Source organism: Alligator sinensis, unplaced genomic scaffold, assembly GCF_000455745.1.
Source record: "Alligator sinensis unplaced genomic scaffold, ASM45574v1 scaffold1672_1, whole genome shotgun sequence".
Classification (NCBI taxonomy): domain Eukaryota; kingdom Metazoa; phylum Chordata; order Crocodylia; family Alligatoridae; genus Alligator; species Alligator sinensis.
This window is the reverse complement of record NW_005843559.1, coordinates 64,256-82,417: the sequence shown is the minus strand read 5'-3', so window position 1 is coordinate 82,417 and position 18,162 is coordinate 64,256. Positions and strand designations below refer to the sequence as shown.

Sequence of the window (18,162 nt, the reverse complement as noted above, 5' to 3'; positions counted from 1 at the left end):
GCACATTCCCCCCTCCGGCCCCGCGCCCCCCCGCCGATATCCGAAACCCAGGGCGATCCCTTCGTATCCCGAATAAGCAATCTCTCCCAGGGAAGCGAACAACTGCAGTTCCTGTAACCACAGCAATAACTGATTACCGCTTTAAGAAAACTGAGCCTCACTACCAACGTGAGTACAAAAATAAAACTTTTTGCATTATGCTTTAATTGCCAAGGGACTCTGCCTCTGTGTTATTACCTCCTCGTTCTCGCCCGGGGCGTTTAACTCGACGTGTCCGCGACATGGCGACGAGGATGGGATCCCTGAGACGAGAAGGGAAAACACACGCAGACCCCTTAGTAAAGTATTGCCCATGGGCCAACCATCAGCAACCTCCACCGTCCGATGCGGACAGCCTCTGGGCCCACATCGCCTACCACCAGGTCGCACAAAATGGAAAGTTGGGGGGCTACTTGTCCATCCAGCCGACCGACACCCTCATGCACCAAACTGGGGTGGCTAAGGAATGGGTAGTGTCCGGACTCAGCCCCGCCGCGCTAGGGTGCCTCCTGTCATGCCCCTCTGTCCTTTACCATCCCCCCGACGTAGTGGCAGAGGTCGAGCTTAGCCGGATCAAACCGATGGGTGGGGGTATTGATCGTGTGCCTGAAAAAGAATATGCTCAGTGCATACAACACCTAAAGGCAGGAGGAGGCTGTGATACCCCCCCGACAAGTTTCGTTGTCCTACTATCACCCCAGGAGGGGCCAAAAATGAAATACTAACTACATTAAGGGAAAACCTAGAAGCGGAGGGCAAAAACTCCTCTAAGTGGGGCAGACAAAAGTGGGATAAAGGAAAAATGCTTAACATCTTGTTTTGCTCGTTTTCCACGCTTATGAGACATGCCGCGAATCGGGCGAACCTTATACAGACGCTCACGAAGACGGCCGCCGACCACACTGCGACTGCACCCAAAGATGGCGCCGAAGCGGCAGAGCAAGGGCGGGGAGAAGAAGAACGAGAGACCGTGAGTAACAAAGATCCGCCCCCCTCACCGCAGGAAGCGTCCCCTGCGGCATCAGCCCCTCCCCCCGAGGCGGAAACCCCACCCCCCTATCCAGATGCTTTCCACCCAAACAAATACCTACTCGATAATTGCAACAGTGTAGGCATCGATATGGCTGCTTCCCCTGTGCATGTCAACCCAATTGCCATCGGCAAGACAATAGTAGATCAAACAGGAAACACACGGACTATTACCACATTTCGTACCCGCTCAAGGGGGGAACTACAAGACCTAGCGAAGGATACCAAAATTCAACCAGGCGAGACCATAGCCATTTGGCTAGGGCGATTGGTGCTAGAACATGGGTCAGAAATAGTTGACCGTGAGGAGTGTTCGGCGCTTATGCGACAGCCAGCTTGGAGCAGGGGGGCACGTGCGGACACTGACAGGCTGTTCCGTAACCGGGAATGGCCCATACCCCTGCCGGCGGCCACCATCCCGGCGCTCACGATCCGCACCCATGCCTGGCATGCAGACCTGCCCCTTGCGCCTACACCCACCCAACTCCTATATGCCATAGTGGGGATCAGTTATTTGACCTGGGACGCCACCGCCAGACCTCTAGGCCTTACGTACGCTGAAACATAGGGTGACTGGCCTCACCGCTATTGTAACGACCCGGCAAGGCTCCCGGTATCCGCCACGTCCATAGAGTCGTGTGTGGAACTATACGGAGGCCCCAACGCCCCCAAGTTCCGGCTTCTACTGAGCCCATTAATTGGAGACCCCCTCGGAAATGTTTTAAGCTCCCTAGGGAGACTAGCGAACGCCCAGCGGGGACAACACGCACAGACAGTTGCTGCTGCCACACCACGATGGTCGAATGCGCCAGACAAACCCCACCAACCTCGGGACCCGGGACCGCCGGAGCAATCTCCGGAGGAACGGGCCATGTCCGGGTTCCTTCTCAACAAAAGCGGCCTGACCAAGGCACAAATCCGCCATCTGGGAGACGCAGCCCAACGGGCCCTGGCGGAAAACCTGGGCTTTACGTTCCGGTCAGGGGATGTCCAAAAAGAAAAAAACGAGTAGCGGCCGCCGGGACGAGCTACACCGGCCGCGACCCCACGGATGACCGCCCATACACCACTTTTAACGTGAGTGCAACTTCTTCGCATGCTATCCCTATTTGGTTTCTCCTTGACACGGGCGCACAAGTTAACGTGTTACGTCCTGAGGTCCCCCACGTGCACACTTCCAAGACTTTGTTTGTCAGGGGCCTTCACGCGACCTCAGCCACCACGGTGGTAAAATTTTTCATCGCACCTTACCCCCTTTACGCAGTTATGGGCGACCTTAACATCCTAGGCATGCCGGCCATCAAAGCCCTAAAGCTAAAGCACGCCATTTATTCGTCCCTCCCTTTAACTATTACTCCAACTACAAAGCATCAACCGCAATTGAGTGTCCCTATGGCATGGCGTTACCAGCCCATCCCCACGCGACCAGCGCTACAGCCCAAAGTCGACGCACTGTTACGGGGTTTAGAACAACAGGGACGCATTCGGTCGGTCAATGCCTCAACCTACTTATCTGCGGGCTGGGGTATCCCCAAACCCAGTAGCCCCAACGATGCTCGTCTAGTCATAGACTACCGCCAAGCTAACCGCCGGTGTGTACCGCTCCAGCTCCTGGCCACGCACACGATTACGGAAATAATGGACACCGTGACGGCCGTTCAGCGTGAAGGAGAATGGTTCGCGACCACCATCGACCTGAAGCACATGTTTTATTCTATCCCTATTAGTGACCCACAAGGGGTACTTAACATGTGTGTGGGGGGAAAGATGTACACCTGGGCGGTTTGCCCACAGGGGTACCGTAACGCCCCCGCGCTGGCTACCGCGGCCATGGGAGAGACATTGCGTGCCTTTGAGCCCCAACACCCGCCCCACACTCACATATGGTCCTATGTTGATGACATCATCGTCCTCGGTGCTGACCGCGCCAGCGTTCGGGCCACCACGGCCTGCCTCAATCAACATCTACAGGACGCGGGGTGGACCGTAAATGCAACAAAGTCCCACCTCGAGCCCACAACGGACATCACATTCCTGGGGACTCGATTCTCCGGATCATTCCGTTGGGGAACCGTGCACGGAAGGGACGTCCCTCCGTTGGATGCACACCCAAATACCCTGAAGGATTTTCAGGCTCTACTCAGCCACTTAAATTGGTTTCGCAACTTTCTTACACCCGATCACCTTCCCCTCTTACAACGCTTACAACAACAAATCCAGAAAAAGACCCAGCGTCGTTGCCCCTGGACACCCAGAGATCAACGCAACCTCATCGCTTTACTAACCACAGTTCGAGAGACGAAGCTTCAGGCCCCGCCAGTGACCGCGCGACTTGCGATCTCCATTGGATATACCACCGCTCACCTCTGGTTCACCGCTTCCGCCTCGGATCAAAAGCCTTTAGCTTTCGCGGGTCACAAAACCCTTCAATCACATCAACATCTGTACGGATGTCTGGAAAAGATTATGTTGGCCTCCCAAATGGCAGAACACTTAGCTCCATCGCTGGGGACACTCCTTGGGCCAGGGGTGAGCCTACTCACATCTCTCGACCCCTTCCGGCCCCATCAAGAGTTCCAGGGGACTCTTAAAACTTGGACCGGCCTTGTTCTACGACATCAATATTATTGGTCCAGCTGGACCCACTCTGATGCAGAGGGATTTCACAACACCACCACTGAAAATACGCCCGCCAGGCCTACTCTGTATGGTACAACAACTCTAGCCTGGATGGCGGCCGATGGTACCACTCAAGGCAACGGCCGCTACGGTTATTACTGCAAGCCGTGTTACGATGTTCACGTCGTCTCATCTGATCTCGGTCCTAACTTGGCACGGCAAAACAAACTACTCGCTTTTCACAGCGTTTTAGAACATTGTCTCGAATGCCACAGTGGCACCCTCCCGGTACCCATCATAGCCATCGACTCTGAATATATTTACTGTATCGCCACGGGTGCCGCCGACCCCTCCAAGAATTTAACACATTGGGAGGACATCTTCCGGATTCTCCACCACTTCGTTGTCCTCCCCATGCTCAAACATACCCGCTCACACCAACCCGACACCGACCCGGTACATGCTATCATCGACAAGTTATTAGCCGCCAACTCCCAAGATGAGTTCATTGCAGCGTGGCCAAAGGATGTTCAAGCGGTTTTTACTACTAAAGCGGGCTATAACCCTTTCTTGTCTTGGCTTCACGAATACTGGGGTCACCCGGGACCCCGCAAGGCCACGCACACCAGGCACACCCACGCACCGATGGGGCCTGCACCCTTGTTACAGGATTGGCAAGACATCTCACAGGCCTGTATAGCTTGTGCCCAAAATAAACCGCACCCACACCGGCATCAGCGGGGCACCTTCTATCCTGCCCTCTTTTCCCCCGGAAAAACTTGGCAATTGGACCTCCTCGGACCCCTTCCCGGGGCCAAGCCGCCAAACAAGGCCCTCGCTATAGTGGACCTTGGCTCCCGACAGCTTCTCATTCTCCCTACTCGTCGCTCAAATGCCCCTGCCATCATGACGTGTCTCAACCATGCATTTGCCCGCTGGCAGGTGCCCCATGTCATTCACTCAGACGGCGGGCCCCCCTTCACCTCTAAGGCACTAGATAACTTTGCCCAGGAGCGCAACATACAGTGGCACCATCACCTTCCCTATCATCCACAATCTAACAGGGTCATTAAGCGACACATTGGTCTTTACAAAGAACACCTTCGTCTTCAGGGAGGGGGCTTCTACAAAAATTGGACCAAACACTCCGACCTAGTCCTAACCGCTCTCAACAGCGACAAACCCCTTTGGGAAGATCGCGCCCCCCTGGACTCCCTGCTACGTGGCCTCAGACCAAGTCTGGGTCTTCGTTCCTGCTGCAAATGATCGCTGGCCTGTCCCCGTCGCAGGGACAGTCATACAGACCGGGGATTTCTTACTTAATTTTCTACTTAATTTCTCTCCAAGCAGCCTCTCCCCCACGCACCGTCTGGGCCCACCACAACTGGCTAAGTCGTCGAACAGACTTATCTCTTGTGACTCCCTAACCCCTGTCCGTAGCTGTTATATTTTTCAGATCCGTCATCATGACGCCCTCTACATCTCCATATGCGTGTTGTATCCTGTTGTTCTTGACCGATTGGGCCTCGACCAACCATGCCGGCTTAGACCTTCCTCTGCATGTACGGGACGCCAACTCACCACAAGACGCCAGCCCACTGCCGTCGTCGAACACCGTCTTACTTATGTTGTCCGCTTGGGCCGAGACCCTCGGTACTGCCACTAACCACTCCAGTCTTACTGCATGTCTCCGTCTTCCCCTTTCCGTTTCTGATCCGGTACTCATCCCCTATCTTGAACCCCTCGACGTTCCGGCCTGGTTCTGGGATAGATCCAAAGATAGCCCCCTGTCCATTACTGTTCATTACGACTGGGGCAGCACCAAATGGGTTCCCAGGAACACAACCTATACTTGGCCGCCAGATATTACATTTGCCCACCTAAACACGACCACACGAAACTGCACGTCAACATCCACTGATCACGTAGCAGGGGCCATAAAAGTAGGTGCTGCTAAGCCAACTTCATGTTCTTAGGTCCCGTGGGGAATCAACCCTCAGGGCATGAGTTGCTCCAGACCTGACAACTCTCTAGCTTGGAATCCACAAACCTTAACTCCCCCTTGGTACCTCAGACTCCCGCCTTGCACCAATCCTTGTGCCAACTGTTCAGGTACTCACACCAGTTGTCCACTGAGACCTGGCCCTGCCCCTCAGGTTACCCTTTCGCCTTTTCACAGACCCCCATCTCAAGTTACCTGGAACGCGTCTTTAGCCGTCAACGTGTCCAAAAATTCAACATGGCATTCCTTTTTCTATCCTATTTTACGCGCGGCATTAATAAGTTCGGCTTGTCACAGTGCAAAGCTCATCCCTGATAGACCTCCATGGGCCTGGCAAGTGTCTTCTTTTTTGGGCGACTGTGCACAGCTGTCTACCCCTGCTCCATTAGGGCTACTATGGGCCTGCTCTGATGGCCGGCTGTACACCGCCTTTCCTGCCACCCTCACCGGCATCCAGTGTTTTCTCACCCATGTGGCGTTGTGTCCCCCCCTTATACGCTAATACGCATTTACCCCACAGTCTTTTCATACACTGTCACCGAGCTATCCGTGAGCCCTACCCACACCAGGACACATGGAGCCAACTACCCTGGCACAAATGTTTATGGGAAGCCATAAAATGAGGAGCGGAATCCCTCATTCCTGGGTACGGAGGAACCAAAGTCCGCCTGGCTCTCGTACAACTCATCGAACAAGTGGAGGAACTTACCAATACAACTCACACGGCGATTCAACTGCTTAACCTCCAGTTGCAGGCCACCTCCCAGATGACTTTACAAAACCGCTTAGCATTAGATGCCATTCTTCTTCAACAAGGTGGACTTTGTCAGTACCTTAATCTTTCTCGGGACCATTGCTGTATTGCCATTCCCAACGTTTCCCTCACCTTACCTCTGCAGATCGACAAAATGAAGGAAATTGTGGCAAAGGTCAACCGACTCTCGGGTATAGGCCAGGGTTGGCTATCAGACCTCTTCCGTTGGTTTGGCTGGGACACGTCGTCATGGCTCCTCAACTTGCTCATGCCCTTCATCACGCTTTTGTTACCAATTGCAATCTTTCTCTGTTTTGGTTGTTGGATCCTGCAGTATCTCAAAACAAAACTAACCTTGCTGTCTGCTTTTGTATACACCCGCTTGCCGACAAGCCCCAATTTTATCGATCCCGATCCCATTGTCCTTGAACCTCTCTCCTAGTACATCGACAAAATGTCTAACTGGTCAAGGGGGGATGTGTAACACTTGCTTACTCCCAGGTGACCAGCTGTCATTTTGGGTAGTACTCACTCCCAGATAAACAGCCGCAGCCATTTCGTAACCAACCACGCTTCTTGCCTTAGCTGTTAAGCACAACCCCAAACCCTGGGGAGAGACCGCCATATAAGGGAACGAACAGAATACTAGAAGCCAATTGGCTTACGGGGATACATACAGGCGTGGTAGCCTTATAAATCACCATAAACCTGGAAGAGAACACTCCGGAGTCTGAGACTAAACGAGCAGGGTGGAATCTGGCCAATTCTGCCTCCAGTCTCGCGAACGCCCGCCGATATCCGAAACCCAGGGCGATCCCTTCGTATCCCGAATAAGCAATCTCTCCCAGGGGAGCGAACAACTGCAGTTCCTGTAACCACAGCAATAACTGATTACCACTTTAAGAAAACTGGGCCTTACTACCAACGTGAGTACAAAAATAAAACTTTTTGCATTACGCTTTAATTGCCAAGGAACTCTGCCTCTGTGTTATTACCTCCTCGTTCTCACCCGGGGCGTTTAACTCGACGTGTCTGTGACAGTTATAAGGCATCTTCCTTTGTCAGGAAAAACAGTCATACCTTTAATCAAAACAGTTACAGCAGTACAACCCAGCTGTAGAATGGCTCCAAGAGAATTTTGCTTGAGAATGCTTTGAAGCAGCGGAAAAGATCAGGCTACAGTGGTACCCATTCATGCCTAAATGTTGCTCCAGTCAGTCAGTAGTTCTCCAACTTACATGCACCATTTTATAAGACGATGATGAATCTTTTCATGCACCCTCTTCTTTTCTCCAGCTGCAGGGAGCAGCAGTGCTATCAAGTCCCTGTTCTCCTGCGTGCCATTTCATTTCAGAATGAGTACTTACACATTATTTTGCTGACTTTCCAGGAAGATCACTTTGGTGATGCCATATGCTTAGTTTTTACATATTGCAGGTCACAGCCTCTCATTTCAACAGGGACCCCAACTATAATACAGTAATAACTACATTATTTCATTACCTCCATTAAGTATTGAGACCTAATTCTGCAGATGAGTAGAAACTAATGCTTGTGGAGGGGCTTTGAGATCCTTGGAGAGAAGGCATTGTGAAAGAGAGAACTCCTGTGCCCTATATGCCAATATAATGACCGAAACTAGATGATCATACATTTGGTACAGGGATCAACAAAATCTGATTTGTTTGGTGGAGTGTATGTCACTAGCCATTCTGATTTTCCTTGTGTGTGACACCAAGGTACACTTAAAAGGACTTTCAGACAGAGCATCTGGGATGACTCCTGGCAGCTTGGAACATGAATCTTACACCTTGGCTGTAAAGTAGTAGTGGAGCTGTTTCAAGTACTTAGAAACAACAAAATACTTGGGAGGTCTAATAGTCTTTGCTATAGTTAGAGAAGTTGAAATCTTTGGCATCTGTGAATACATTAAAAAAAGTAGTTTCCCTGTGATATTGAAGTGGATACATGTGATATACCTGGGTTTTTTTTTTAAACTTGCATGAAAGCCCTCTACATTCATGAAACTTTGAACATCATTCTTTCTGTGATTCCAAGCAGTTCCGTTCATAAAGGGGGTTTTATGTCCGTATCAAATGCTATGGAGTTTAAGAGAATCAGCTCTGGGCATTGTTTGCCTTTTTCACTAAGCTAATCAAAACATTGCCATCAGTGCTTCTCTCCTCAATGAATAACCAGATGTGAGGTCAGAATAATGAAACTGCTTTGAAGTCAGAACCCTGATGTGACAAGGTAGTCACAACTAAGTGGTGGGTTGGCTGAATTTCAACTTTGTAATGGGGAAAATAAATTAACTAGTTTATATTTGTATGAGGCTTTCAACACACTTGATACTAGGAGGGAAAATGTTCTTGTGAAGGCGTAAGATTTACAGTAGTCAGATCAGGGTTCTCTTCTTGTCCTCTCTGAGCTTATGCAGTGACATCAAGCAAATTATCTATGCATAGACTTTCAGACATAAATAACCAAGTGGATAATTAAGCATTTGATTTCGGTGCCTAGTGATAGATACCCATGTTTGAAAATTGTGGTTCGAGTTCCTTTGCCTTTTACAAGTATAAAATGGGGGATTGTACAATTTAATTCAGTGCGTTTTTGTTGGGTGCAGCAGTGACTGCCAGTAGACAAAACCTTTACATCTGTTTTGCTGACTCCATTTTTTTAAAGCGTGTTGATTGAACAGTACTAAGTTAACTGCTTTATTCAAAGAACAGAGAGAAGTTGACAGAGACAGCAGAATCTTGAGAAGTAGGTGTAAGAGCACTGATCCAGAAAAAGCAGCCCAGAGCTTCTGAAACCAGTGTAAATCTATATTCAGTCTTAAAAGATGGATTCCTTTTTCTCTGTGCAAATTTGCTTTTATACTTTCTGCATACGTTTGAAAATACATTCTTTGGCTTCTTACATTGCATAGCACAGTAATGCAGCAATGTGTTTTTCGAAGCAACGTGGAAGTTAAAACATTAGTATTTACATCCTCACTGGGTCACATACTGGTGTTGGTTTGTGTGGCTTTTTAGGTTGAGACCTGGCAAACATTCATGAGAGGTAAATTCTTCAAGTGCTTGTCTCTGTGCATTCCTGTCTGTATGTGCATGTGCTCTATGCACCCAAGACTAGACATTTTGCCAGCAGCATACATTCCATTGGCAAACATGCCCTAACCATCCTCACACACCAAACTGAAGGTATATATGTGGCAGTTTGGGACTGACTGTCACTTCATTTTTTTTTCTCTACTGCTCTTGGTTTAGGGTGGAATATTAGCATCTTCAGCTAGTTTCATTTGCTGTTTGTTTTCGTTGTAAATGGTATGAAAAAATAGTTTGTCTGGTTTCTTGGTTATAATTTTAGATCCTCTCTTTTGTTGAGTGATGCAACTTGTGATACAACTTTCATGTGAAGTGAATCTGAGGTGGCATGGAGCTCTTTAGTCGAACTTCCAATAAAAAGTTGTTCAGCTGGTGCCCATGCAACGTCATTAGCCTCCCTTAAAAATATCTCATTGATATATGTGAACAGCAGTGTGGGTCTCACTTCTTTCAAGGATGGTGTGCTCAGATGTAAACCTTTCAATAAGACCTCTTACAATTCAGTGTATTTGCACCAAACTCTTAGTATACTGTTTGGAAGTCCTGGCGAATGTTTGTCCCTCTGTGTATTCTTTTGCTGGGGAGAAAATTATTTACTGGTAATGGAACTGGAGTTCTTAGAGGTGAAGAGTCCCCATGTATGTTCTACTATCTGCTCTCTTTGCCATCTGCTTTGGCTTCCTATGCTCTTATTTATGTAGCTATCTGCAAGAGAAAGGAGTACAGAGAAGGTTATTGTCTGCTGCTTTATGATATTGGTAGACTGACTAGATACTGAATTTCCAGTCTTGGGGCAATGAGGTGCATGTGTGCCCACAGTTGAATTCAAACAGGAACAAAACTCAAACTCCGTTTGCTATACTTATGAGTAAGGTTTCTGTTGGGAAGTGAAGGGACAACATTACTTTATGGAAAATATTTTAAAATGGTATTTGATTGCAGTAAAATAAAATAATTTTAGAAAGTCATGGTGATTGTGGATTATTAGGGTGTTTCAGGTTAAAGGAATTTTATTTGCAAATCTATAAATGTGTTTTGAGTGTTTATTTTTATATAGTTGACACTAAGTGTTAGATCTACCAGGCAAGAGGTTATATATCTGTTCTTTACCCTTCTCTTTACATACAGGTGCAGTTGGGGCAAGCAGATATAAAATGTCCCATCACTGAGTGCAATGAACATTTGGATGAAACAACCATCCTCTACAATCTGCCACACAACGACATCATCAAGTATAAATATTTCCTGGAACTCAGCCGTATTGACTCCAGCACCAAGCCATGCCCTCAATGCAAGCACTTTACAACCTTCAGGAGGAGAGGCCACATTCCAACTCCTACCAAATTGGAGAACAAATACAAAGTGAGCATGCTCGCCAGAGCTAAGGATTAAACGGCACAGCTATTAAACAGCAAAAGTAGGACAGCATGTGGTGGGCATTAAATAGGCTTTCTTCCATTACTGGAGCCTAATATAAGCTGTGATTTAGAATATGAACCTGTAGAATCATATATCTGAATGACTAGTCTATTAAATGGTTGAAGCAGTTGAACATTCTTTCTGTGTTGTTGGTGCCAGGACTGTTCTGGCCCACTAAATTTTCACTGTGCCTTGAATAATGATAGTGTCCTTCACTCAGCTGTAAATATTAATTTAGATAGAAGAGAGGTGGGTACAAGGAAGGTGGGATTGCTGAAGTTCATTTTTCAAAATTACCTAGATGTTTTAACTGCAGTAACTAGCTAGCTAATGCAGGATTTGTGTGTCTGAATCCCCTGGTCAACTAAAGTCTTAAAAGGGCATTGGAATCTTCTGTTAAATGTGAGGTGTGCCAGTAGTACAGTCTTGCAGTTCTGAGTATTTGTGCATGACTTAAGGAAGGATTTTTCTTGGGGTCTCTTCTGTTGCTCTAGGTCCACATACTTATAGGTGTGACAATCTCAATAACTTCCTGCATTATAAATCTTCAAAGTTATTCTGATTTACAGATTAAGGGTTTTGATGCTATCTCCCATGACATTCTTATTAACAAGATAAGGAAATACAGACTAAACTAAAGTACTGTAAGTTGGATACATAACTGGTTAGTTTATCATGTTTGAAGAGTAATTGTCAATGGCTCAATGTCTAATTGGGAGGATGTATCAAGTGGAGTTCCCCAGTGGTCTGTCCTGGATCCATTATTGTTCAGCATCTTCATTAATGATTTGGATGATGGGACTGAGTGCAGGCTTAGCAAATTTGAAGATGAAATTAAGTTGGTTGGAGTTGCCGACATTTCAGAGGGTAGAGCAGTGATCCAGAATGACGTGAGTAGACTGGAGACATGGCCCATAATCAACCAGATGGAATTCAGCAAGGTCAAGTGCAAAGTTCTGCACTTGGGATGAAATAGTTGCATGTACAAATATGAGTAACTAGGATGCAGTACTGCAGAGAAAGACTTGGGTGTTCTAGAATTACATAAGATGAATATAAGCCAACAGTGTGTTCTTGTTGCAAAAAAGGCCAATAGGATACTGGGTTATAGTAATAGGAGTGTCACTTGCAAATCAAGAGAAATGATTCTTATACTCTATTCAGCACTGGTGAGGCCTCACCTGGAGTACTGCATCCAGTTTAGAGCAATTATGATTCAGTCATGTAGCCTAATGGCAGCCACCCTTTTTGGGCTAGCATATCACAAAGTAAGGGCCCCCTCCCTAAGTGCCTCTCAGTCAACTTCCCTTTTCTGCTGTGCTTACTTCTCCCTGCCTGATCCAGTGCTCTGTTCTCCTCCCTGCCTTCTTGATGTTGTTCTTCCTGCTCCCTGCCAGATCTGCTGCATGCCAAACAAAGCGCCTGCATGTGTCACTTGTGGCATGTGCCATGGATTGGGCACCCCTGTTATAGTCCTTAGCTCAGGCACCCATTATTGTTGTTAGATTTGTGACAGCTTGGTAAAAATATGTTGAGGATACCTACAGATAAGTGTGGAGGCTGCTCCGACATGCTGGAAATTGAGCATGTTGGAGCAGACTTATTTAATTGAGTCTGCTGAAGTGTGGCAATTGCTGTACTTTAGCAGTCTCCTATATCTCATGTGTCAGCATCTCGTGCTTAAAATAGTGGCGGGGATGCTTGATTTAAAGCTCATTGAATGAGCTTGAGTTTGAGCCCCCCCTGCTGTCATGTTTAAGCACAGGGATGCTGATGCATGAGATGCAGTGGCACTTTATTTAGAGCAGTTCTTGGATCCTCTGTAACTAAAGTGCTGTTCCTCGCCCCCTCCCTTCCCCCAGAGCACATGTAAACTTGCCCTGAGTCCTGAACTTTATGTAGAATTTCTAATCTGTACAGAAAACCCAAGGATCGCAGGGGTACCCTTATAGCACTGAATCCTCTAGCAGCTTTTAGATGGGTAGAATCCTGGCATGATCATTTAATCCCAGTTTTTAGGACTGTGTTGTTCCACTGTAGCGTAAAAGTATATATAAACTATAGGCTTTTCCCTTCAGGCATCTAGTACAAAATATCCATATGTGAAATAAAGCTATCTTGTAGCACTAATTGGATATATTTTTAACTTTTTCTCCTTTTTGATAAGACTGCTCTAAAATCCAATTCTGTTATCAGGATCTGTCAGATTGTGTTTTCTCAGAGTGACTGCTGTGATGCCTTTCCACAAATACCTGTGGAACTGAGTGGATTTGAGTTTTGATTGTTTTATAATCTGATACAAAGCAGTAAACTTTCTATGAAATATTTGATAATGGGAGCGTTACCCAGAAGAGCTGTTCAAGTCACCTGCTTTTGTTTCTCAGTCGCACTTGAAAGAACGAACTGTTTTGACCTGGAGGCATTTCTCAGAGTATGTCAGAGCAGCTGCTATGTTTAAAGTAACATGGCTGTTATTCCTTGCAAGTTGTGTGATTTCTTGTTTTGTTCAGCATTAACAAGTGTGAAGTGTAGAAAGCCCCTAAGCAGTCCTGTGCAGAGATTACCTTCCCCTTCTGATGCTGCTGTACTAAACACCTCTTTTCCCTGTGACTTGTACATGTAAGATGCAGCCTGCCTTATGCATTCTTGCATTTTATCTCCTATTGTAATTGCCACAATTTTCTTTGCTCAGGCTTGCAAATGTAGCTTTGCCTCACTAATATCCATCCAGAATGCCGATGCAAGGAAAATTGTCCCAGTTTGTTGCTTTAATCACCTCACCCTTTTTTCATCCCTCTGCTGGTTTCTTAGGTTCTAGCACAGAGCTGTCTAACTTCTGAATGGCCAGAGGACACACACCTTACAGGCCCTGCACTGCATGCATAAGTGGGCAGGCACCCTGGACCCACCATCAGCTCCCCTGGTCTAGCAAATCAAAAACTTTCTGTCCCTTTCATTCCTCATGGAAAGATCAGCTCCCAGCTTTAGTCAGTCCTTGGTGTCAGCCTCCATCATCTGCTTGGTAGATTTCTCAAGCAAATATGCTTAGGAGTAGTAGCCTGTGAGTATCCTCAAAGTTACCTCGTTATTCTTTTTCAAATCCCTTCATAACGCTCTCCTTTGGCATGATCCGTTTTGTTTGTTTTTGTTTTTTTACGTTACCTTGCTGATTTGCTGAAACTACTGCTCATCATGCTGACAAAGGGCCTTGTTACCCAGTAATTCTGGATGGCTCCTGGAAATCTGAACCCCTGAATTGTCCTGACATTGACATCTGAAACAGGCTTTAAGCACTCATTATGCGGCTTAAAGTTACGCCACTCCAGAGCAGGATTATCATCCATGCTACTCAGCTCACATTACACTAAGATGCAGTCACTTTAGGCTACATCCTAGTGAAAATACCCCATTCGCCCCCACCTCCAGTGGTGGGGAACAGTGGGCTCAATCCAAGCCACCAATCCGGATCCCCGCTTACTGCCCATCGGCCATTCTCCACTCCCAGCTTACTTATGTCTGCCCATGTTGTTAACTGCCTGCCCTGCTGCTACTGCTACTGCTCTCTGGGGCAGAAGAACATCAGCAGGGCAGTGGTGGCAGCTAGGCAGGGAGGTTAACCTTTCCCTTCCTGCTTTGCCAGGATGGACAGTGTGGCCAACCACAATTAAGTAATGCCTCGTGGGTGTTTAGGAGGTAGGAGGGGAGCCCCAAGAGGCAGGGGACGAAAACTGGGGGGAATCCCAGGGGGGCAGAGGGAAAGCCTGAAATTGGGGTGGGGGGGAGATTCTTACTTTTCAGTCCTCCTGGCCCCTTCTGGCCTGAAATGTGACTGCTTCAAACTCAAGCTAGCATTAACACCCATCAACATTAGTGCAGCTCAGTGTGAGATGTAACAAGGCCCTAATATTAACTACTTGTTTCCTTCTGTACTGTTATCTATCTGGTACTTAGTGTAAAATCTTTGGGGACAAGGAGTGTCTTTTTCTTTTGTTTATGCTGTGCCTCACACATGGGATCCTAGGCTCTGACTGGGGCTCCAAGTTACTATGCAAATCTAAATAATAGAAAATAATTGCATCTGGGGACATCTGAATTGCTGATAGGAAATGTGCTGCCTCTGAATGATTTGGTTCATACACATGATGTTTACAGAATGGCAGCAGAGGGACCAAGGTCTAGGAGTAGCTCAGCAGTGGTGCTGATACTGCTGTGTTCAGTATAGCACAACTCCTAGCTTTTAAAAGAAAAGAGTAAACTAGCCCTAATGACATATCCATATCTGTGTGTGTGTGTGTGTATACACACACATTCTGTTCTATTCTATTCTATTAATATATAAAGAGATTACAAATAGTTCAACACAAGGCTTACACATCCATTTGTTACACCTCTTAATCTGAATACAGGTTTTCAGTTTAGTGTGTTGTGTTTTAATGGCTGAGGGCTTTTTTGCCAATGAAAACAATAGGGTGGGTAATTGTCTAAAAGTAAAGGATGGGCTCCACCCTGAAGCCCACTGTCTGAATTAGGGATAGCAAACTCATTCTGTGGTGCTGGAGAGATTTACTTTTTTTTATTAGTCTTTGGGTCAGAAATGAAAAGTTCATTAATAGGAAGTAAATTTTGCAACCACAGAAGGGAACCTCCTCGGTAAAATTTAAAGAGTGACATGTTGGTCCCATGGATTGAAAATAAATTAATTTGGATTAAACTTCCTGTCCTGTATCCATTATTACCCATCCCATTAATGAACTTTTCATTTCTGACCCAAGGACTAATCAAAAAACCCACCCTTCCTCCCAGCATAAATTGCTCCATAAATTAATATGCTGCTTAACAGCATAAATAAATGAACAAGGAAAATGGAGGCAGATTTGTCCACCGTCTCTCTTGCTTCTTTAGACTTCATTGCTTGAAGGTAGGATCCTGAAGTTTCTAAACTTGAATGTGAGGATGAGGGAAGTGTATGTGAAATGCTATATAGAGGATCAACAACATGATAAAAGGAATGGAAGTGAGGGAGATAGAGGAAATGTGAAGGTTGAAAATACTTTTTCATTCAAGTAATATAGTGCCAACTGCCTGCTTCTGTTTATGCGTTTTTTAAAAGAAGGATGAATAAAACGGCTTCAAAATCACTGACTGCCAAACCTGAGTAAAATTCTTCCTTTGAGAAAAATACTGGCCACTAGAGGATTAAATCCAGCTCCATGTGCAACAGGACAACATGACAACTCTTAAGTGTCTGTTCTTCTACCTCACATACTGAAATAGGGATTTAACACCAGGTAAAATATGGTAAACTGTTACTGGGGAAGACAGGATACAAGGGTATTACTTAGATTTCAGAAAGTAGGACATCATTATTTTGAACCAGATGGTTACTGGAGAGCTTCTAATCTCAGTAATGGGCTGAAATCTTTTAAAATCAAAGCCATAATTAAATTTAGCCCTGATGGATGCCAAGGAGGGTATGGCATGGGGTTAATCACTGTGGATAAGGCCTGCTCTCCCTCTTAAGCATTTCTTACCGTGCTGTGGGAGATGGACCTGTTTGTTGTATGATGATAAGAAACTATGCACCCTCCCTCAATGGATAGAGTGAGGCCACTAAATGTACTGCAGCTGATTTTATGGCACAAATTATGATAAAACAGAAATGGGAGTGCAAGGATAGAATAACTAGAGAGCTAAGGGAGTCCAATTGGAGAAAAGTTTCTGTGTTAGATAGACCTTGGTATGATCCCATGTATGCTACTTATGTTCTTACAATTGATGATTATCCAACATCTTATTACTGTGGGCCCAAGGTATGAGCAGTGATTAGGAGACCTCTGCCTCTGTTTCTGACCAGCAGAAAGGTAGCTATTTGTGTGCAGGGATGAGAGAGCTACTAGGTACTAATATGCATCTTTGAAATTAGGCCCCTTGGAATTTATGTAAAGAGCGTTTTCATAAGACTCCAGCTGATGTTTCAGTAATGGACAGGACTTAGATGTTTAAGAAACTGGATGTTTAAAAAAATACTAAGAATAGGCTTCAACAGTGCCTGGAAAACATATTGGATGGCTTCTAACTGGGGGACTGAAGCTTTACCAGTCAACAGTAGATAAGCAACAGCAACACTTGTGAAAAGGCAGATTCCCTTCCTGTTCTCAGTTGCTAGAAAATAAGAGGATTTGGGGGTTTTTATCATGGTGCTATCCCTGGATCTTGCCTTGGGACCCCATCTTGCACATTGGACTCTGGCAATAGATGTCTCTAAGGCTAGAAACAAGTCACTGAATGGAGCAATTGTGCTGTGCCACAATGTGTGTTTCTGTTTCACTGAGCAAAGCACTCATGACCCCTTGTTCTACCCTTGCTGGTGCAGGACAAGGGGCAGTGTGATCTCTCCGCTTTCCCTGCTGCCCAAGATCCATGGTGCAGGTCTGTGGCAGCGGGGAAAGCAGGGTTCTCTCTGCCCAACCAGCCCCTCCTACAAGTACTGTCAGTATGCCAAGTCTGCTTGGTGAAAATAGGTGGGAGATTGCTCTCAGTAGCTGCTTCTCAGCTTTGGAGCTCCCTCTCTCATGAGACTCCCTATAGCCCAAACCTGGACATCTTTTAAAAGCACTGCAAGACTTTTGTATTTGAGCTGGAATTTACCAAACAAAGCTAGAATTAGATGTTTATGGGGTTTTCTGTTTTATTTTGATATAATTGTTTTTTTGTTCTTCTCAGTCTCCTGTTTTAAATTATTCTGTTTTCTTATGTAAGCTTCCCATAACCGTTTTTGGAAAGGGCTTCATATAAATCAAATAAATAAATATGTATAATTTTGATATAATTATAATAGACCCCGTTGTAGTAATTATAAACTGAAAAGTCAGAAATAAGCAGCATCCTTCAAGCAGGTAAGAAAAAAAATACTTAAAACTTATGGGAGAGAGAACTAATGGAGATATTAGCTTCTGTGAAAGAGAGCACAAAATCTTAGGAAGGTAGGCCTGGACGGGACTCTAGGAAATTACCTAATCTAGCCTGCTATTCATGGCAGGATCATCCCTGTCTAAACCACCCTAAAAAGATTTTTGTCTAATATCTGTTGAAAGAAGAATACAGCAAAATGTTACTTTCCAGTAAGTTCTTAGAGTGCATACAGGATAGCTATGCATGATACAGAAAGTTGAGGATATAATTAGTTA

General features: G+C 46.0%; 1 protein-coding gene across 2 annotated transcripts in view; it reads left to right on the top strand.

Annotated features, from left to right (window-relative positions):
* The first annotated feature begins 93 nt into the window (after positions 1 to 93).
* Positions 94 to 18,162, top strand: part of LOC102383271 (probable E3 ubiquitin-protein ligase RNF217) — a 59,255-nt gene continuing 41,186 nt past the window's right edge. Inside the window, exons 1-2 of one of the 2 annotated variants that reach the window (XM_025195526.1) lie at positions 94 to 1,009; positions 10,685 to 10,918. In XM_025195526.1, coding sequence (XP_025051311.1) covers positions 842 to 1,009; positions 10,685 to 10,918 — 402 coding nt within the window. In that variant the 5' untranslated portion in view covers positions 94 to 841. Of the gene's footprint in view, positions 1,010 to 1,056; positions 7,370 to 10,684; positions 10,919 to 18,162 lie in introns of those variants that run through there. The other variant, XR_003092372.1, reaches the window with a different exon arrangement.